This window comes from Gadus macrocephalus, chromosome 6 (assembly GCF_031168955.1).
Source record: "Gadus macrocephalus chromosome 6, ASM3116895v1".
NCBI classification, from domain to species: Eukaryota; Metazoa; Chordata; class Actinopteri; order Gadiformes; family Gadidae; genus Gadus; species Gadus macrocephalus.
This window is the reverse complement of record NC_082387.1, coordinates 14906925-14930300: the sequence shown is the minus strand read 5'-3', so window position 1 is coordinate 14930300 and position 23376 is coordinate 14906925. Positions and strand designations below refer to the sequence as shown.

Genomic DNA, 23376 nt, shown 5'->3' with positions numbered 1-23376 from the left:
AGGGGGTTCTTATAACTCCAACTGTCTCACCAGACAGAAGGTTTCTGTGTATTCTCCGGCAGAACACCAGAAACCACATGGCACCGTGTCACTCAGATCCTCTGTTGACACAGAGGAGGGTGAAAGGTATCCAAGTAAGGCTGAAGGCAGACAGTGATGTTCACAGGAGACACGCGCACACTGAGAGCTGCCCGCACTCCAGAGTCGGTCTCACTGCTCGTCTCTACTTGGAGAAGAACGCTCAATGTCAACATTGACAATAAAAAAATAAATAAAAAAAAAAAAAAGTCAAAAGTAAAATTCCAAAAAGAAAAGTGTTTGTACAGTTTGGGGCATCTCTCTCTCTCTCTCTCTCTCTCTCTCTCTCTCTCTCTCTCTCTCTCTCTCTCTCTCTCTGTCTCTTGTTCTCTCTCTCTCTCTTGTTCTCTCTCTTTCTTTATACATTTCTCCCTCCCCACACATCACTGTATTTCCTCCGAGGCCTCCACAGCAATTTGAATATATTGGTGTGATAAATCAGCCTATTTAAAACGTTGACCCTATTTATTTGTATCTCTCTCTTGCACACTCTGCTCGTCTCACTCTTTGTCCCTCCCTTCTTTTAGGTGCTATTGCGGCCGTCTGATAGGCCAGCATGTGGGCCTGCCGCCGGGCATCTCGTCCAGTCAGAACGACAAGGCGGAGCGCCTTGCCAAAAATGACAGCCTATCAGAGAAATGGTCCATCAGCAAGCACACACAGCTCAGCCCCACGGACGCCTTCGGCACCATCGAGTTCCAGGGAGGGGGACACTCCAACAAAGCCATGGTGAATATTCAATCGGATTATAAACCCAGACCGGACGGCTCGAATTGTGCACGGTGCCTTCTTTACATACATGGCAATCCACGTGGAATTGTCAGTGTGTCTGCTTCTTAAATGCACTGAAGTCCACAGCAGGAAGAGAGTGGAGAGAAACAGCCGAGTTTCAGAATCTCCCCCCAAGACCTTGTGTCTCGGTATTGTACCCTGAGGGGAACCTTGTTCCTTCAGCACCGTGTCATACTGCCCTGGGCTAAATTACACCAAAGTTGAAGCAGAAACACATGCAGAGGCCCGGATGGGTGAAAACTCGTAGAACAAAGGAAGGGGGCCAGTATAGGAAAGGTGTTAGGAACATCACACATGCAAACAGTTGTAACCTGGTAGACTGCTTGTCTTGGATGGGACTAGAAGTTGCCTATCATCTATTTGAGTGATGAAGGAGGCCATTCCCAAAGTAGGTGTGCCAATGGTCCATGTGATATCATGTCCCTCTACGTAATTTTACCCTCCGCCATCCCCATGGAAATATTGCCTCAGTGACTCAGTGAAGCTATGGGATACATTAGGACTATTTGAGCCAAATGCTAATTTAATGATAGACAGTTACAGGCACCTCACTGTACAAGATCTTATGGTTCACATTCACCTCTAAGACTATTAAATACATCTCAATATGTTCCCACACACCTGCAAGTCGCCATGTCCATGCATGTTATTCAGTGATTGAGTTTTAATATGGGGTTCACACTAGAGAATTTTTTGCCTGATTTTGTGCCCTATTTTCCGTTCCTACTCTGGTCAGCAAAGCCTGTCCGGTCAGACAATTCTTTCCCCATTCCCAAATGGGGCTTCATCGATGTTCAATATGTACTGATTGTATTTTGAAAGATTTCAGTTTAGGAGATAAGGGCCAGGTTGTTGTAGGAAGAGAATCGTTGGGGTGCTGTTTGGGCCAAATTGCCCTCCACAAACACCATCTCAGCCCCCAACCGATTACATTTATCTCCCTCTATCGTTAGGGTGTGTGTGCTCTCTCACCTTTTCTGAATTTGAAAGAATCATAAATGTCCCAGGCATAAATATTGCATGGTAAAATTGCAGTCAAATAGGTGGTTACCTTAATAGAAATCCATCACAGTTAATATGTCTTGATACATGGTTTGAATGATTAATGGGTTCAGACACAGTTTATCTCCAGTTCGTTTGTATTAAACATTAATCATGCTCATTGACTAAATGTGCTGCCAGTATAACACAAACACCCTGTTAGTGGTATAATCAAGATAATGAGAACAAACCATGGTACCTTTATGAAGCCCACCATTTGAATTTTTTGTCTAGAAAGCTGCAAATGCTCAAAGTTACAATGAAAGTGCATGGAAAGATTCATGTGTGCGCGCACTTGTGTGTGTGCTCTTGTGTGTAAAAAAAATACGCAAACGCTAAATGTTAACAGTGCACGTGGAAAGAGTATGTGTGTGTGTGTCTAAGTGTGTATGCATGTGTCCATGTGTCGGTGTGTGTTCATATAATAATATCTGTTTGTGTGCACACGCATGCGGGCGTGTGTGTGTGTGTGTGTGTGGGGGGGGGGGGTAGGGTACCCTTAAAAGCTAAAAAGCTTAAAAGCTGCCTGTGTATGTGCCTCCATAACCCCATCTCCTTCCCCCTGCACCCCCCTTCCTCCTCCAGTACGTGCGGGTGTCTTACGACACCAAGCCAGACCTGCTGCTCCACCTCATGACCAAGGAGTGGCAGCTGGAGCTCCCCAAGCTGCTCATCTCCGTCCACGGGGGCCTCCAGAACTTCGAGCTGCAGCCCAAGCTCAAGCAGGTCTTCGGCAAGGGCCTCATCAAGGCAGCGATGACCACCGGAGCCTGGATCTTCACTGGAGGGGTCAACACAGGTGGGTAGCCGGAGGGGAACCTCACACGTGTGGGCCTCTCCACTAAGTCCTACTTCTACTCCTAACAATATTGACTTATTGTGTTCAAGGGTAATGCCCAAAGCACATGAATGGTTGGTTCATTATTCATATTATTATTATTAAACCTGTATTTATTCTGGGAAAGGCTGAATAAATATTTGTAAGTGGGGATCCCTCCTTCCAGGGATGGTAAGGAGTGTGAAAGATACCATAATTGACGTCCAAAAACATACAAGCAAACTTAAAAGCAGTGTGACAAAAATAGGGTGCTGACTGGTGAGCAGGCTGGTAGCTTTCAGCGGCCATCCAGTCGTGATTTCCTCAGCACACTAAAGCAGAGACTGCATTACGGTCAGATGGGGCAGGGTGGACAAGGAACATGAAGGAAGAAAAAAGGATGAAATCTAGCGCCTACGGGGAGCAGGGGTAGACTAGTGCTGGCTAACCGGTCGATTGAGCTGTAATGAGAGCTGCGGGAGGAGCCAAATGAGAGGGCAGAAAGGTAGGTTTTAAGTTTGGATTAGAATTTCGCAGCAAGATTGACTTCCCTGATTACAGGTGGAAGTCTATTCCGCCGAAAGAACGCTCGATAACGAACGCTCCGTGTCATGTTGATTTCTTTTCAACTTTTGGAATTGAAAGAAGTCAAGCTTTTAAGACCGGAGGGGCAGAGGAAGAAACTAAAGAAGAATACGGTCCTTCAGGTAGGGGCTAAAGTGCGCAGGGTTTTATAGGGAAGCAGTGGCACCTTAAACGGAGAATAGATGGAAGAGCAGGAATGGAGCAGGGCTATATTCTTCTGCTTGCTTTGTATTGGAAATAATATTGTTATGAATTATTTTGTCTGCGTCCCTTACACCAGACAGTACACAAGTACACCTTTCGATCTTTCAAATTATTACAAATATAGTTTGTCCATTTATATTATGTATATGTGTTTAATCATCTGTGATTTCTCATGTTATTTCTGAACAAGATTCCCCTCATTGTCATCCATCGTCGTCTATTGCAAAGGCTACTGGATGGGGAGCCGCGTTTTACTACCGATGTCTCTGAACACTGCAGTGCCTCCCAAGCGTTTAATTGAATCCTTAAAACATTGGCACTGCCTGTATTACTATTGTATGCATGTGTCTTTTACATCATAAAAGCAACATAGCTTTGAACACATGAAAACATCAATCTTTAAATGTTATGAATGAATGAATGATTCACTTTAAAACCACAATACCTGTCATCCGGGGAGATACAGTGTAGTGCTTGGGTGACAGAATGGGTACAAAAGGGGGCTCGCTAGAGCCAGAGAGTTGAATAATAGATGGGGGTGATAGAGAGAGGTAGGAATGTCATGGTGTCAGGAGGAGAGAGAGAGAGGGGCGAATGAATGCCACAGTGTCATGAGGAGAGAGAGATTGAGAGAGAGAGGGAGAGAATGGGAGAGGGACAGAGAGAGAGACGGAGAGAAAAGAGGCTGAGTGAGAGAAAGAGAGAAAGGGAGAGGGACAGAGAGAGAGAGCCAGAGAGAAAAGAGGTTGAGAGAGAGAGAGAGAGAAAGGGAAAGAGGGAGAGAGATAGAGGAATGCCTTGTTGTCAGGTGAAAATGGAATAAGTGTCAGGAGGTGAGAGAGAAAGCGAGGGGATAAGATGGCTTCTAGGTATAATTGTCACGCCTCTAGGGACCGCATACAAATTCCCAGGAACCACCCATTCTGTGTGTGTGTGTGTGTGTGTGTGTGTGTGTGTGATAGTCTGAGCGTGTGTGTGCGTTTAAACGCGCATGTGTGCGTGTGCGCAAACACAAATACATCTGTGCGCTTACTTGTGTCGACACATTCGTGCACACAAACATTTTCAATGAAACGTCTGCTTGTTATTCTACCCGACAACGCACCCTGTAACGGCCTTCCCTCTCCCTCCCACCAAAAGGAGTGATACGCCATGTGGGGGATGCGCTGAAAGACCACGCCTCCAAGTCGAGGGGCAAGATCTGTACCATCGGCATCGCTCCCTGGGGGATAGTCGAGAACCAGGAGGATCTAGTGGGGAAAGATGTAGGTTGGTGTGTGGGTGTGCGTGTGTGTGGGTGTGTTTCGGTCTGTTTTGTGTCTATGGGAGAACTGACTGAGTAAATAGCATAGACAGTTAATTGTGATTCTGCTTCCAGAAAGCCTAGTGTGTGTGTATGTGTGTGTGTGTGTGTATGTGTGCCCGTTTGTGTGTTGGTGTTTGTGTGTTTGTTTGCTTGTATGTGTGCATGTGTTTGTGTGCATGTGTCAGTGTGTGTGCCTTACATGATCCAGTGTGTCTGTGTACGTGCGTGTGTGCGTGTGTGTGTGTGTGTGTGTGTGTGTGTGTGTGTGTGTGTGTGTGTGTGTGTGTGTGTGTGTGTGTGTGTGTGTGTGTGTGTGTGTGTGCCTAGTTACATGATGGCCTGCGAGTCTATTAGTAATGCATCTTGCAGGACACAGCTCGCTGGCTGCTACATTTCTGTTGACAGCCTATTAGCTGTCATGCTGAGTAAGCAGAATCTATTGTGCGATTACGACACTGCGTAGAAGTAAATGAAACAGATGCTGTTACAAACCCAGCACCATTGACAGCACACAGACGCGGGCTCATTCAAGTCCGGAAGAAGAATGCTTTTTTCGTTCACTAGAAGTTGAATCCTAAAGTGCTCAAGTGTGGGTATTAAGTGGGTAAGTGTGTTCATGAGTTGGGCATCTACCGTCCGATGCTTAATGAATCCCTCCTTAATCACCTCGGCTTGGCTGAACACTTTCTAACCCTATCTCCATTAAAAATCAGTGAGTCGGATATTATAGAAGACATGGCTTCATCCACGGAGATGGTCTTCAGAGGCCTGCATTCACCACAATGTAATAGATGTAAACCTCCCCTCTGTCCTTCCCTCTGTCCTCCTCCTGTTGTCTGTCATCCGGTGGCGGGTCCCAGGTGGTGCGGCCGTACCAGACCATGTCCAACCCCCTGAGCAAGCTGACAGTGCTCAACAGCCTCCACTCCCACTTCATCCTGGCGGACAACGGCACCACGGGGAAGTACGGTGCCGAGGTGAAGCTAAGGCGGCAGCTGGAGAAGCACATCTCCCTGCAGAAGATCAACACGCGTGAGTGATGCTTTAAGTTCACGAGGACCAATCAGCAATCATGCCCACGGCGGTTGCCGGGCGCAGAGTCGATAAGGCCGACGCCGTCCTTGTTTTTGAATGACAATTGGCAGTTTGCGGGACGCGATAATACAATGCATTCGCATGCACAAGCAGGCACACACAACTGGGACACACACACACACACACACACACGCACACACTCAAACCCACACACAAATGGTATATAAACACATACACACGCACACACACACGCACAAACCCACACACACATGCATAACTGGTATATACACACACACGTACACATACGCACACACACACAAACCCACACGCACACACATAACTGGTACGTATACACGTACACAAACACACACACACACACCTTGTGCTTTATTAGTGGTTCGATAAGGGGTTAATTGGGTTCAACTCTTTATTTGTGGCCCCAAACAGAGAGGGGGGGGGGGGGGGTGGGGGGGGGACATTCTCTCTATCCTCTCAGAATTAGGAACCCAGGCTGTCTGACTCTGGAGTGTAGACCACCAGGACCCTAGGCGCTGGGTGTGTGGGAATGGTTCCCTGGTTCCCATAGGTCTTCAGAAGACACCTGACGACACAATCTCTCTCTTTGTCACATATCGCCATGCAACCCAGGGCCTGAAGCAAACACATTCAACCTAATGAACACATGGTTAACACAACGACATGTGTAGATCTACACTTGTGTGTGCACATTAAGTTATTTTTTTTGAACTGTCACAATGCAATACAATGATCTCAGTTTCCAGTGTACCTCTGAGCCAGAGAACCAATTGGATTTGCATTAAGAACGAAATTCTCTCTACTGGGTTCTCTCTCTCTCTCTCTTTCCTTTTCACATACGCGTGCATGCATGCACTAACACACTTACCCACACATACACAGACACACTGTGCTCTTTTTCTGAAAACAATTTTCAGTAAAATCCTTTGTGTATGGGATAGCTTCCAATGCCCCAGGTGCAAGTCCTTATCCCTATAAAATATGTTCTAATGATTGTGGTAGTATAACAGCATTGCTAGTGAATTTTTTTAATTTAAATGATAACAGATTTAACAGATATTTCCAACATTTACATTTAATTGATAACATATTATAATTTGTGTTATAGTCCAGGCAGGGCTAATAACATACAAAAAATAGGAGAAGGAGAAGACCTATGCCCCTATTTGATCTAAGTGCGGGTTGTATGCGTAGCCTTGTACACTCTTGAGAGAGTGATTCATGCTTTCATCTCTTCTCATGGAGTCTACCGCAACTGTCCATAGAAGTCATAAAGATCTGGTTTATGTCCTTAGCTAGTAGTAAACACTGTTGTAAATCCACCTGCTACATCCCAGGGCTGATTCTCACTGGCCTTCCTGTGCAATGAAGATAGAATGTGCTGCTTTCAAACATTGGCTTCTGGCCCCTCGTAATGAATCACACCTTTTAACTACTAAATCAGGACGTGACATCGTTATTGCTATTTAAAATTGTAAGCTACAGATAAGCAGGATTTTGTTATTAAGGGAGTGTCATCTTAAGGTGATTATGATAGCAGGGTCATCTTCCTCCAAGATTTGATATCTTTCTTCATATTTATGTTCTCTCTTTAATAATCTGTGTTTTTATTAGATTTTGAGATTACATTGTTTTTTGACCTCCTTCATTTTGGTAGACAATGCAGCAATGTTGCCTTACACAGTCTAAACTTCAACACTTCCTACCACAAGACCTGGAAATACTGAACAGAGACGTGCATGTGTAGTAACTATTAGCAAAGCATGCTTACTACCAGCCAAGAGGTTCATTGGAGTCCTGTGACCAATGGCCTTCCCTTTGTCATCCTATGCCTGGGCTCATACTAAAGAGGCTGGGGAGGCCAAGGGACGCCCAGTCGTCACACCAGCATCCCCCCAGCATCCCCCCCAACAAACGTCCTCATGCTAACCCACTGGGTCCTACGCTATACGTACATGATTCTATGCTACTTGAAAAGCTCCTGGTTAACCATTGGCTGGATTCGCCACCGCCGGCAAGGGGTGAAGGCGGGTTCACCTGGGATCCGACTGTTTAGGAATCAATCGCTTATATGGTTTCTGGTATCATGTGGTTACTGCTTCACAGGTATAAATCTGCCGCCAAAATGTGCTTGAGACCATACATGCTTCTGCGCTTTCCTCAGCTTTCAACCATCCTTCCAGAAGTTGGCATGGTATCCATATTAAACCTTTTCTTATATATAATTCTTCGAACATAGCTGCTGTTCGAAGAATTATTTGCTATAACTCCGGCCCCTAGAGGGTGCTACTGAGAAAAATGCATATAGTGATTGTAATTTGACTCACCAGCATGAGTTATTTTTGTCTGATATGTGATTCAATGTGTACACATGTGTGAGTATGTATGCAATGGGAATTTGTACTTTTTTATCTGTACAGAATGAATAAATTATTTTAAAAACTAGGGCAGCTTTCTTGCCAAATACTTTCCTTCAGCCGGACCTGAAATAGATGTTACATGATTTAAATGAAGTGAAACTGTCAGGGTATTAATCACCTTTGAGTCAAAGAAATGACAAGTAAATGCTCTCTTGTTTGTCAGTCTGAGAATAATATACAGTGTGTGTCTGTTTGTATTTGGTTCACTCATTCACTTCCAGGGTAGACAGACAAAGAGCATTTCTCATTTTAAATATTATTCACAGCCTTCCCACAGAACCCGTCTACAGGCTAGGGTCCAGTGGAAAGGAAAAAATAAAACATACAGAGAGAGCATGTCAGCATGTTACCGACAGAAATCCAATTAACTTGTAATGTCCTCTTGCCACATTATTAGTTTATTATTATTATTATTACAACTGTGTAAGGGTTATCATGATGTTCATACGGTCACACATTCTGATTTGTATGTTCGTATAATAATAATGGTGGTTGTGAATAGCGGTAGCGATTTCCTTTGGTTTCGCTTATTTGTTGTCATTCTCTGGCGTCCATTAGCCATCCTGGCAGATCTACTGGCACCTGTCATATCTCATCTGCAGAGCAGGCTTCTGTGGTCCCTAGAGTCACTTATCTTCCTTTCCCAAAGCCAAGGAATGTGTTTCTTTCTTCTACACGCTTTCTCCCCCAAGTCCTCACTCTGTGTTTTAATGGACAGTGTCACTCGCTGCTGTTTCCTCTCCACAGATGGCGTGAGGAAGTGAATGAATGCTGTATGAACCAATGAGTTGTAGTACTAGGGAATGAGACCGGGGCCTGTGGTTTTTTGGCACGCGAGTGAGCACGCCCAGCCGTCTTTAGAAATGATGCAACGCCTCTCCTTCATACGCCTCTCAGCCTCAACTGGTATGGCAACAGTCATTTCAATATGACTGAAAGTGACTGTTGGGCCATGTCGCCAACATGCTGTTCTATTTTTCTACTTCCTTGCATTGATACCCATGGCTGAAATCCACATGCATCCCATATAATTATTTAAGCACTATCAAAATAGCAATTTGCCCCTTTCCTTTTGCTTATACCCAGAAACCAGAGGCCATTGTGTTCATACATTGTAATGCAGGAATAATGGGGTACACAGTTTAAAATGATTGCGTTTTTTTTGCCTGCGGAATATTGTTAGTGTTTGAGTGTCTGAAAGGACGAGTGGAGAGGGAGAAAGGAGATACAAGGTTACACTGAGGCGCTGAGAGGAAGCAGTTAATTGGATAACAAGGAAGGGGACCAGGACTAGGAGCGGGGACGAGGGAAGGAAGCGAGAGTGACGACATCACGAGACACGAGACCTTGTGGAGTAGAGAAAAGACCTGGACGGCTCTGTTGAATTAGGCAAGAGGTGGACAACACCGCCAAAACAGACGGAGCAGGGGGAAAACAAGACAATAGGAGTGGAGCAACATGTGAAGTAAACATGCTTGTTTGGTCTAAAAGAAGGAGCTGTTTCCCGCACATGTATTCTGTCCTCTGTGGCGGCCTGACCCCGACCCATAGGATGCAGTGAAGGATCAGATGGCTCCCGTTTGTTTTCCCCCCCGACGGGACTTTGTCTATGCCAGTCTATACATTCAAAGCAACACATCTTTTTCATTGGTCACAAAATAGCTGATGCTAGAACTCCTAACTCCTAACTTAAAATCAGAGTCGCACACTGCCTCTCATTGATAATTCAGGACCCCTAAGCCAAACAAAATGCTATCATTTGCAATATTTGGAGAGTGAATAGGATTTTAAACATCCCGGTAATAAAAGGACCGGTAATAAAAGGCTAAAGGGTAAGCATGTCTTTCGTTCGGGTTGATTAAGCAAATTAGTAGCACAACTTCCCCCTGCACATCAGTAAGACATAACAGAAGTAATAGCAGCGTAACACAGTGGAGTGGATTGGTAGAAAGTTGGCGTCTTGATGTATGGATGCATGGAAGTGTAAATATGAGGGTATGATGATGTTTTGGACAGAAAAAAAGCCAGAGTCATGGCTAGATTTATGTCAAATAACAAAAGGCCAAAGAAACACTAGGATCATCTAGGCATTGAGGCGTTATTTTTATTCAACCTATCATTATTTGTATTTCGTTTTTTTTCTTTTACACATACAGGCACACAGACACACACGCACACACACTACATTCTCTTACAAATGGATGGGGTGTTCCTTTAACCCCAATTTCCCCACCGCTGTGTCCTTTCCGGGAGAAAGGCCCATGCCCTGATCGATTCTCTGTGGTTCACTGGTGCCCGATAACGACTTAACTCGGCTGCAGTCAAACATGCGCCGTGGACTGGGTCCAGAGATAGGTCCCTTCAGCAAAACACAAATATCGACTGGCATAACCTCCAAAACAACAAAAGCGAAAACCAAACCAAACAATATTCCAAAATAGCAGAAGCATGACGAATAATGGATAAAGGTTAGGCTTTACGAGTGCACCGGGGCACAAGTTATAGCTGTGATGCTAGCCCGCGTAGGCAAGCCCCTCAGGATGCATTACATTCTCACCTCACCGCACCCCCTGTCCAACAGTGGTTGACAGCATCTACAAGGTGTGAGCATAATTTGGTGTAAGACTTGGAGGTGGTGTGGTGGGGGGAGGGCAGATGACCCACATAGTGCATGTCCAATTACTCACACACCAGTTGGACACAAGGGGACATTGACACACAGGACAACGTCCAATTCCAATCACCGTGGCCATTTTCCCACCCATCCACCCTTACATACATGTACCCACTGTAGGCGTTAATGCGAGCAGGCACTCGCATAGATTTAAACACACATACATGCGGAAATATATGAGTATGTGCTGAAGGTTTGAACCCAACTTCCCATATTTACACACACAAACACACATTTCTATTTATGTAGTTTTGACATGCTTATACACGCACTCTCTCACACTCACATGCAAGCACACACATACACACACACACTAACAGACACAAACACATGCATGCAGTCACACATTCACATACACACACACACACACACACACACAGACATGCACACACACACACACACACACACACACACACACACACACACACACACACACACACACACACACACACACACATGCAGTGAGTCATCAGCAGGGCTCTAATGAGGACCATTTAAGCATGTTACGTGTGTCCTGCTCAGCCACCCTATGTTCCTCTCTCCCTCTCTGTGACTCTCCCGCCTTCCCTGCCTCCCTCTCTCTCTTTCTGTCCCTCCGTCTGTCTGACTCTCTTTCTTTCTATCCCCCTCCTTATCTAAATCCCTCCTTCACACCATACTCCCAACTCCTCCAGGCGGGATAAATATAGAAAGTGTTGTCTGCTGGGAATCATCCACTCTCCTCTCCTACTCCTCTTCCTATCCACCACGCCTCTCCTCCTCTTTCTATCCACCCTTCTTCTCCTCTTTCTATTTTCATCCACTCCTCTCCTCCTTTCTCTCCTCATCTTCTCCTCATTCCGTTTACCTCAATCACTCAGTTTTCCTATAAACCCTCAGTTATATTTCCATCCACCACTCTCTATATTTTCGTTTTCTCTTGTCTTTAGGGATTTTCTTTCAAGAAGACACAGACACAGTGAGTTGGAGTAGAGTAGAGTTGAGAGGCAAGACGATGTGTGAGTTTGAACAAATGTGTGCAGACGTTCTTGGCGCTAGAGCATGTGCAATGGGCAAGCACACATTCAGGCACACCTCATAAATGTAGGTGTTTTGGTTAATTCCGTAACCGCATCACAAAGTTGCCAGTTGCCACTTCATATTGGATGTTGAATTCCCACTGGAGCCATCCTTTGCTGGGAAACGTGTGCACTCATAGTGTATCGTGACACACTTTGGAAGAAAGCATCCACCCAATGGCACACTTCCATTCTAAAGATGACAGATACAAGGGAACAATGACGGGGAGCTGAATCTTCCAGGGAGCTGTGTCAATATCTATGTGCGTGTGTCTCTCTCTTCTGTAGGTGTGCATTTGTGGAAAGACACAGACGTGACCAATGAGACAGGTAGAGGGATTGGGAGCGACAGAGCTAATCTGGGAAGAGAAATGGGCGGATCAATAGATACTTTAGAGGATAAAGAACAAAGGCATCACGGAGGCTCCGCAGGACAAACAGGAGAGACAGGCGGAGCACGTAATACCTGTATTACAAGTGGCCTGAGACCCCCGTTAAGGATGGGGCGAAACGGCAGTAGTTCGCATTGTGTGCCGTCTTGACGGGATGATTTAACAATCAGGGACGAGATCCACTATGTTTTCGTCATGCAAAATGGAATCCATCCCTCCCCCCGCATCGGTCCCTCCAACAAACACATTATCTCCATTCTTTGTGTGTTAGCAGTTAGGAATACTTGCGACAACAAGGGGGTTGGCTTTTTAATCGTGCCTCTTCTTTGTGTACTCTCTTGTAAATATGCTTTTAACCAACTTCAGGCGTCAATGTTTTTTTCGTCAGACAATTCGTAGCAATGTCAGGTTCACAAACACAGTTTTGGTGATTCAAGAGAGCTCTGTAGTGTTATCACTCTCTGAATACCAGAGAGTTGACTGACAATGATGAGGTTTTAGAACGTTCAAACACATTCAAGCTATTAGGAGGATCGCACTTGAGTATGAGCTCCATAAATTGCAGATGATGATGCTCTTAGGGAGGTTGTGTGTGCGTGTGTATGTATGTGTGTGTTTGTGCAAGACTGTGAGACAGTTACACAACGACGCATAAACTCTCCTCCACTCCTTGATGAGTTTTTACCTGAATTATAATTTGCTTTCTAAATCACACCAGTTCCTCTAAAGGCAAGATGGAGCTGCTGTCAAGCCTTTATATTATGCACAACGAAACACACACACACACACACACACACACACACACACACACACACACACACACACACACACACACACACACACACACCACAGCATTACCAGTGTACACTCATACACTCATAACAATAGGGCATATGAAATGAATGAACGGAGTGACACGGTTTCTTGCTCACGCTCACGTTGAGCTCAGTGGATTCAAGGCCATGTGCCTGCCTGGTGGTGCGTCATCTCTCTGAAGTAGGCGAGGCCCCTCAATACCTTCTCCTTATGTAACTGTCCCTGCTGCAAGGCCGTTCAAGGCAGGGCAAGGCACCATGAGTGTGTGTGCGTGTATATGTGCGCGTCTGTGTCTGTGTGCGCATAGGTGCATATGTGGGCTTGTGTGACAGCTAAGGAATTCACACAGGCAGCCATGGTCACACAGTTTAGGAGGGGCCTCTGATCCGGTTCCCGCAAAGCCTGCCATAGACACTGACAAAAACCCACAACAAAGGGATTTTTAAGTCACTTTGTCAAGTCACTTTTATTTATCTAGCACATTTACATATAGGAGCTGACCCAAAGCGCTTTACATGGTCAAATGAAGAGCAAGTAAAATACAGTAAACAAAATAAAAACAGTAAGAAAGGTTAAAGGTTAAAGGTTCTTAAAAGCAAGAGAGAAAAGGTAGGTTTTTAAATTAGACTTGAAAATGCCAAGGGTAGCAGTCGACTTAATATGGGGTTGATGGGGATTCCATAAATTTAAAAAGCAAGGATGTTAGTATCTTACCTGCTAGTGTAGCAGCAGCTGATGGTAGCATCTTACCTGCTAGTGTAGCAGCAGCTGATGGTAGCATCTTACCTGCTAGTGCAGCAGCAGCTGATGGTAGCATCTTACCTGCTAGTGTAGCAGCAGCTGATGATAGCATCTTACCTGCTAGTGTAGCAGCAGCTGATGGTAGCATCTTACCTGCTAGTGTAGCAGCAGCTGATGGTAGCATCTTACCTGCTTGTGCAGCAGGATGGAGCTGATTGGTTGACAGGAGGTGAACTAGAAGGGATGAGGCTCAGCTTGGAGAACAAGTGGAAACCTGTCCTCAGAGCTTATACAGGCCCGGTGCTCCTAGAAAATAGAGAAGAAAGTATAGCGTCAGGCATGTTAATTAGACCAGCCAGCAGCGTGTGCGGTAAGGCAGGAGGTGGCAGGGAGGCAGGAGATGTAGGGCTTCCCTGGGAGAAGGTTGTCATTAGACAGCGATTAGGTGAGGTTGTATTTAACTGTCCATGTGCAGGAACACCGGCCCGCTAATTGGCCATAATTATTCCGAGAGCTTTTTGATTAGCAGGTTTAATCGCAGCGTGCCTGAAATTGCACGTACAGGGCGCTCAAACACATATTCACACATTAACACACAACTTCAAACACAAATATGCGCACGCACACACACACATGCAAACAAACACACACACACACACACACACACACACACACACACACATACACACACACACACACACACACACACACACACACACACACACACACACACACACACACACACACACACACACACACACACAGATGCCAGCGTGGGCAGGTTATTTCTTAGCTTGGGCATGCTTTCTAGAAATAGTGTGTAAAAATAACTTCAGCCCGCTGACATTTCAGGTGCCAAATTAATTCAAGGCATCTATGTTAGCAGAGTGAGGGTTTGTGAAAAATAAATAAATCCAGTTCTATTTCTGTATTAGTCATATTCTCACTGTACAATTTCAAACTTTGATCATAGCCTCTCTTCTTAAAGCGTTTTTCCTTTCATACATTGCGGGAATATTCATGCATCAGTTTCAAAATAGTTACAAACAAAACAAGTAAGGAGCTTTCATCCACTAAGGAAACAAACGTCTTGCTCTCTTTCCCTGTGTCCCTCGATCATTGTCTCTCTGTATCTCTGTCTCAATACAACCGCTATTGGCACAGGAATCAAATGTGTGTGTGTGTGTGTGTGTGTGTGTGTGTGTGTGTGTGTGTGTGTGTGTGTGTGTGTGTGTGTGTGTGTGTGTGTGTGTGTGTGTGTGTGTGTGTGTGTGTGTGTGTGCATGTGTGTGTCCGTCTCTGTGTGTGTGTGTGTGTGTCTGTGTGTGTGTGTCTCCAGGGATCGGGCAGGGCGTGCCGGTGGTGGCCCTCATCGTGGAGGGGGGCCCCAACGTGATCTCCATCGTGCTGGAGTACCTGCGGGACACGCCCCCGGTGCCCGTGGTGGTGTGCGATGGCAGCGGCCGGGCCTCCGACATCCTGGCCTTCGGACACAAGTACTCTGAGGAGGGAGGGTAGGTGGCAGAGCACCGGCAAACACACACACACACACACACACACACACACACACACACACACACACACACACACACACACACACACACACACACACACACACACACACACACACACACACACACACACACACACACACAAACTCACACACACAAACACACACATATACACACAAACACACAAACACACACACATAACTGCCACAGGTATGATTCATTAGTCCTGCTTTGAAGGAAAGACCCAAACAACACATACACACACATCGGGTGCACACTTACCACACACAGGCACAAAATCGAACTCAACCCCACACACTGGGGAGGCGCGACTGGGAAGGAGCAACTGGGAAGGAGCGAGTGGGAAGGAGAGACTGGGAAGGAGCGACTGTGAAGGAGTGACTGGGAGGAGATACTGGGGAGGAGCGACTGGGAAGGAGCGACTGGGAGGAGATACTGGGGAGGAGCGACTGGGAAGGAGCGACTGGGAGGAGATACTGGGGAGGAGCGACTGGGAAGGAGTGACTGGGAGGAGATACTAGGGAGGAGCGACTGGGAAGGAGTGACTGGGAGGAGATACTAGGGAGGAGCGACTGGGAAGGAGTGACTGGGAGGAGATACTGGGGAGGAGCGACTGGGAAGGAGTGACTGGGAGGAGATACTGGGGAGGAGCGACTGGGAAGGAGTGACTGGGAAGGAGTGACTGGGAGGAGATACTGGGGAGGAGCGACTGGGAAGGAGTGACTGGGAGGAGATACTGGGGAGGAGCGACTGGGGAGGAGCGACTGGGAAGGAGTGACTGGGAGGAGATACTGGGGAGGAGCGACTGGGAGGAGATACTGGGGAGGAGCGACTGGGAGGAGCGACTGGGAGGAGCGAGTGGGGAAGGGCAGCCACAGCTCAGGGAGGTGATGGAACCCACAGCACATTGGGAAGAAAAACACAATCGTCTGAAGATAATATTTTCATGAAACTTTTCAAAATAAGTCACTCAGTTTGTTTTTGTTGATTGTGATTGGCCTGTTCTGTCAAACTATTTGAATCGTTTTAGTTATAACCGCGCCGATTAAGCAAGAGGCAGTTTAAGTGATTTCCTCTTTTTAAGATTGAAGAGCGCAATGGGGAAGAAGAACAGAACATTTTTGTAAACTGCTGCAATTGGCTGGATTAAACGTCCAGTCCCTCTGAAACTCTGACACCTGTTGAAACAGAGGAGACAGACGTTTTATACAAGGCTCTGACGTTATGTCCCTCTTATAACCTCTCACAATAATTGCCCAAATCTGCTGAATCTCTCCCATTGTTGTCCTTTTAGGGTTTGCTTCCATTTGCATTTTGTTTATGGACACACCAATCTAGCCCCCCATTTTAATGTGTTTCATAACTATATTATATGTATTTATGATTGCCAAGGATATCTATCCATCAAGCTAACAACTAGGAATAGACAAACATTCCCTTCAGTGAAATTATCAGATTTGTACTAACTTAAAAGAGACACCTTTATGCTGAGACTAATTGGTCTGTAGGTATATTTGCTCATTAACTGATTAACACTATATCAACAAGGTATTATTTAGGTTTTTAATACCCTGTTCAGTTTCCCCTCAATTGATTGTCTTTTAACTTGGTTGTAGTAGTGGTAGTAGTAATATACTATAATATAGTATATCAAATGTTTCCCAATGCTCCCCTTTCTCTTTCTCTTCCCAGCATAATTAATGAGTCTCTGAGAGACCAGTTGCTGGTGACCATCCAGAAAACCTTCACCTACAGCCGGACGCAAGCACAGCACCTCTTCATCATCCTCATGGAGTGTATGAAGAAGAAGGAGCTGGTAGGTCCCTCTCTCTCTCTCTCTCTCTCATTCGCTCTCGCTCTGTCTCTCTCTCTTCCCCTATTCCTTCTCTGAAACACACACAACACACATACAGCGCTGCACAGTATGAGACTTTGCAATCAAAGAGCCCCAGATAGATTTGGTGAATTCCGCTTGGCCACATTTAGTGAGACGATTGCCCCCCCCCCGCATGTTTAATGCATGACATTTTCTACTCAGTGAATGTAAATGTATTCCAACGAGGGCCGCCTGCCTCCAGCACCCCAACCCTCCAACCCTACGGCGGTGGTTAATGCACAGCGCAGCTGTGGCCGTCGCGCACACACACACACACACACACACACACACACACACACACACACACACACACACACACAGACACACACAGACACACACAGACACACAGACACACACACACACACACACACACACACACACACACACATACACGCACACACACACTCACACATAGACACACAAACACATACACACACACACACACACACGCACACACCCCTGCACCGGTCCCTGGGGAGTGGCTCGTCTCGGGCCCTCACAAGGTGTTGACCTATTATTGACACGTGCGTGTGTGTGCGTGTGTGTGTGTGTGTGTGTGTGTGTGTGTGTGTGTGTGTGTGTGTGTGTGTGTGTGCATACGTGTGTTTACGTGTACATGGTTGTGAACGGCAAATTTGCAAGATCTGAAACCATTACTCACCATGTCAGGAAACCACAGGACGTATGGTACAGAAACACAGGTGTTACTGACAGTCTTAAATAATACACACATGAAAGCGTATGAACATGCATACGCACTCACACACACACACACAGATGTATGCACACACATATACACACAAACCCACACACAACTGCCACAGGTATGATTGATTAGTCCTGCTTTGAACAAAGGACATAAACAACACCACGTGCACACTTACCACACACAGGCACAAAATCAAACCCGACTCCACAACAGAGGGGGAGGTCATAACACTCTCTCTAATTACTGCTATGAACGGGACTTCTCAGTGAACCACAAATTCAGCTTGTACCGCCTAGCGTAGCTTGGCATCATTAGCTCATTTAACACTTGGTCGGTCAGGCATCAACTCTGTTCAAACACACAAATAACATTTTCTAAATAAGCCAGGCCCTCGCCAGATCAGTGACGGCTTGGAGCAACTCTGTTAGCTGCTCGCACTCATTTTTCGAATGAAAATGTAATTTCTTGGATGCATCGAGGCATTTTATATTGCCAAAGGTCGGTGATGGGGATTGGCTCCTCTTTAAGTAGCAGACTATAAATTGATTTGGCAATGGGACCTGCATGGATTTGTATGGATCTTCTTGGTTGTCATTGTCGACTGAATGATATCATTCAGAGGCATAAGGTCGCCATACTACACAATAATTACATGTGTCCCAAAACAAAACGTGGTATAACTGAGCGGTATTTCATAGTAGGAAGAGTAAAGAGTACTTCTGTTCCTCGGAGGGTCGGATGTCTGATCAATGTTCGCATTGAGTGTTAAATCCCCAAACAGGGATGTTGAACCTTAAATGTGTGAAACCCCCTTGAGTGGCCTAGCTTTGCTCTCTGCACTCAGAAGGGCTGTTATTTCGCTGTGATGTAAGAGAGATAAAGGTTGCTGTTTCACAGAACCTGAGATCAACACTGATTCTCCCCTCAAGTGGAGCTGTAGGGTTCAGTTGTCCTGTCGCCTCATAGGTCTGCTACCAGAGCTATGTGAGTGTCACCTTCATCCAGCCCCATGAATGACATGTTTCACATAGATCTGCACTCTTTGAAACCATTAGGACATTAGGAATTTATGCTATTAATATATCATAATATAATGTATATTTGTTATTAATAATTTATATATTGTTAATAATATTAATGCTGATGAGTATACATATGAGATCTAAAGAGCATCGGAATATTACAAGCCAAAACACATAAAGCATAGATATAAAGAATCGATGGTTGACTTCCTATAAATTCCAGGGTTTCTATCTTACGATATGTGTAATATCATGCCTCATCATTATTTGCAATTTGTCACTGGCTGTCGTGTGAGGCTTCCCGCTATCTGCTCCATTACACTCCTTTCCTACATTACCCAGATTTCAAGAGGCAACATTCTGCAAATCTCAAATTGATACCTTGAATAAATTGATCAAACGTGGAAGCTAGATAGACATTTGGCAGTACACTATGATACAATATGCCACGCGGGCGATACAGTTTCGACCTTTCCTTGTGAAAACAGACGCTGGATGAGAGCTGGTAACTCTGCTTGGAGGTCTAGCCATAGCTGAGCTATCCACGGCTAACTTTAGCTAGGCCAGGGGTACATTTCTAGCACCCTCGATAACAGTTTTTCATTACAGAATTTCGGTGAGTCAGGCCAAGCCCTTGCTTTTAGGAAAAGAAACTTTACATAAGCGGCTATTGCTGAGACTAGCAAATTTATGCTCAAAGATAAAATGGTCTGGGACCATGAGTGGAAACGACCGTATCTGGTCCCCCGCTGTCAGAACAGACCCAGTAGGCCGGGTGAACAGTGACTACCAGGCATTCTCCTCTTCGAAGGAGACCGAGCCTCGGAAGCTGTACGCAGATCAGGGCAACACCCCTGGACCGCACTGCTGATTGGCCTGCTGGCGGGGCAAAAATGTGTTGGTCCTCTTCCTAAATTACTGATAGCTCCGCATAGCAGCATGCAAAGATTTAATATGTGATAGGTAGAGAGACAGAACCCCTGGGGTGCTGTCATATGGGAAAGAAACGAATATCTGAAGACATACTCTCTTATGAAACCCCATCGTTACCACTGCAGCAATGTCTCCGTGTGACAAACTAGCGTCTACAGGACCCCGGATAAGACAGTGGAGAGTGAAATACCACACAAAACGGTGGGCTGCGTTGTTCAACAATATACATTTCTTAGCAATGTTAAAGGGGTAACGCCTGGGTTATACTAGCTTGCACTTAAAAATAGTACTTAGCATTGTGTATTATCTTATCCTAGCTATCTTATTGTGTGGGGGGAATGGGTCGACCTACAATTGTTAGTGCTTAGCACTCTATGAACATCCTTTCTGTACCGATGATGTACTGTTGTTTCTCTTTCTTCTAGCAAATGTAAGTCGCTTTGGATGAAAGCTTCGGCTAAATGCCCTGAATGTAAATGTTAATGTACTAGTTCTACTTATACTACTATGAGATATAGAAACCCTGTCCTTTATTCACCGTATACATATACCTTAAGCATAGAGGCTTCCACCCTAATGGATTTGAAAGGGTTATTAGCTTCAGTGTATGAATAATGGATAGCTTTATCGCTCTATCGCTGCGACATGCCAATCAAAGCACACTGAAACAATTGGATGTTTCTGGAATAATCGTGGCTTAAACTTTAGAGAGGGCTTTCCACAGGGCTTAGTGTGTGTCAAACTCACAATTGTCATTGCTTTACATGCGTCAAACCTAATTGGAAGTGTAGAGGTGCTCTCTGTCCAGGTGTGGGCGGGTTTAAATGTCTCATTCAGGGCTACTAAATTATTGATATTATAAAGTCTTAATTGCTTTGGTTCCGTTCAATATTGAGGAACAAAGCCACCAATTTAAACACTATTTCTGATCCGATGAAACACTGAATCGGACCAGGGAGAGAAACATAAGGCCCTGAAAGAACTGTCTTGAATGAACGAAGTTCAAATCCTGGGCTTCTATTATTAAACACTGACAAACTTTGACTCGGCCAACCATTGTATTTTTGCCTTCAACATTGTTGGTTTGTCGGTCGTTCGGGCCTAAAGATTTATGAACTATCTGTCGTAATTCCTCATAGACAGGAAAGCATTTAGTCGCCCTCTTACCTGAAGGTCAAAGGAATCAATAAACCAACTAGACTGAGATTTGATACTGCTTTGTATCACCAGAGTTATAGTCTAGTCAACTTGTTCCGCTCCATGATGGGATTTACCTCCAGTAAAATATTAATATTAATATGAATACATGTTTCAGCTTTTAGGAATTTATCTCTTTTCTATCTGAGGCAACTTGGGTTTATTCATAGTGATGGATGGAGGAAAACTGCTTGTGTGTGTGATTTAGAGGGATGCCTGTTTTTATGTGTCTCATAATTCATGTGGAAGCATGAGGGAAGGGGGGAGAGAGAGAGAGAGAATGAGAGAATGAGAGAGAGAGAGAGACAGAGAGAGAGAGACAGAATGAGAGAGAAAGAGAGAGTGACAGAGAGAGAGAGCTAGAGAGAGAGAGAGACAGAGAATGAGAGAGAAAGAGAGAGAGACAGGGAGAGAGACAGAGAGAGAGAGAACGAGAGAGACAGAGAGAGAGGGAGACAGAGTGAGAGAGAGAGAACCAGAGAAAGAGAGAGAGACAGAGAGAGAGAGAAAGAGCGAGAGAGAGAGAGAGAGAGAGAGAGAGTGTGTCATTACCTATGTGAAAGCATGTGAGTGAATGTGTGTGTGTGTGTGTGTGTGTGTATAAGAGTGTGTGCATGTGATGATGGGGGTTCTTCTGCTGGAAAATGAAGATGAATGTTCTCTAATCAGCTTGGGCCACTGCAGCGTGAAGCGATATTCATTTATTTATTTTTTCCAGAATATTGTGGCTCCTCTGGCCATGGAGTGTATCTCCTCTCCCCCTGCACGGCAGCCATGTTGAAACAGCGTTCAAAGCACATTGTTCTTGAAACACGCCTGGACTTCCATCTATCTACTTCAAACCCTTCAATTCCCATTCCCAGATTTTAAATATTCCTTGCTCTCTCTCCATGTCTCTGTCTCTCTGTCTCTCTGTCCCTCTATCTCCTTCTCTCCTTCTCTCCGTCTCTCTCTCTCTCTCTCTCTCTCTCTCTCTCTCTCTCTCTCTCTCTCTCTCTCTCTCTCTCTCTCTCTCTCTCTCTCTTTATCTCTCTGTCTCTCTGTCCCTCTCTCTAGCTCTCTCTTTCTCTCTCTCTCTCTCTCTCTCCTTACCTTTATCTTACTCTCTCCATCTTTCCACTCCTATCTCGCTCATCACCTCTCTCTCCCCTCTCTCCCCTCTCTCTACACCCCATCTCCTCCCAACTCTTCCCCCCGCCACCGGCCCCTTGTCAATCGCTTCTTCGTCTTACCCAACCAGCATCAGGGTGTGAAACAGACATGAGTCAAAGCCCTGCTGTCTCTACTCGCGTCAACCCTCCTCCTCCCCCACCCACCCACTAACCCCCCACCCTGAAGGGCTAAGGATCGGCAACGAGGTAAGGAGAAGGTCAGCGCTGGATACCCTGCTGAGACGGAGGAATGTTCCAGCAAAGCCTCTTGCCTTTTCCTTTTTGTCGTCGCATACGTCGCATACCGGCCATAACTTATAAAGAAAAACATGGAGCGTGTGTGTCAGCGTGACGGCAAAGACCCCGATATAATAACCCTGTCGTTGTTGACCTTTAGCGGGCATTGTTAGCCACGCTCAGCCCAGTGCCATTGTGCCACTATCTTGTCTTCTGCACTCGAATCTGTGCGCTGCAGGCCTCTGGTTATTCCATCAGAAGCAGATCACTAATAGGTCGCTCCTTCTGTAGGACGCTTCCGACTCAACCACCGCCCTGCTACTGATGGAGGCACCGCCCCGGTTCAACCGCACCTCCGATCGGCGCGGGGTGACCTTGGGGAATTTCATTAGTGGAGGAATGAGAGGAAACGCGTCGGTTGGTAGTGTGTGTGTGTCTGTGTGTGTGTTTGTATGTGTGTGTTTGTGCGTGTATGTGTCATTAGCGTGCGTGTTTTGGTGTGTGCATGCCTGTGTGTGCGTGCCTGGGTGTGTTTGGTTGTGCCTATGTGTGTGTGTCCATCTGAGCTCTTAATGATAAGTACCGGGTTTGATGAGCAGCATGGCCATCAACGATTCCGAACTGATTGGCTCAAATTATGGTCACATACGCCCACAACACAAATAGCTCCTGTTTTTGTCTCAATTCCTGTTTGCGTCCAAGTCGTGTCCTTCCAATTGCTCTA

The 23376-nt window shown here is 45.6% G+C and overlaps 1 protein-coding gene across 21 annotated transcripts in view; it reads left to right on the top strand.

Annotated features, from left to right (window-relative positions):
- trpm3 (transient receptor potential cation channel, subfamily M, member 3) overlaps positions 1–23376 on the top strand; it is a 146899-nt gene that overhangs the window by 81834 nt on the left and 41689 nt on the right. For 20 of the 21 annotated variants that reach the window (XM_060054354.1, XM_060054359.1, XM_060054357.1 and 17 more), the window contains 6 exons: positions 606–807; positions 2497–2710; positions 4658–4782; positions 5684–5855; positions 15335–15509; positions 17220–17343. In XM_060054354.1, coding sequence (XP_059910337.1) covers positions 606–807; positions 2497–2710; positions 4658–4782; positions 5684–5855; positions 15335–15509; positions 17220–17343 — 1012 coding nt within the window. Of the gene's footprint in view, positions 1–605; positions 808–2496; positions 2711–4657; positions 4783–5683; positions 5856–15334; positions 15514–17219; positions 17344–23376 lie in introns of those variants that run through there. The other variant, XM_060054364.1, reaches the window with a different exon arrangement.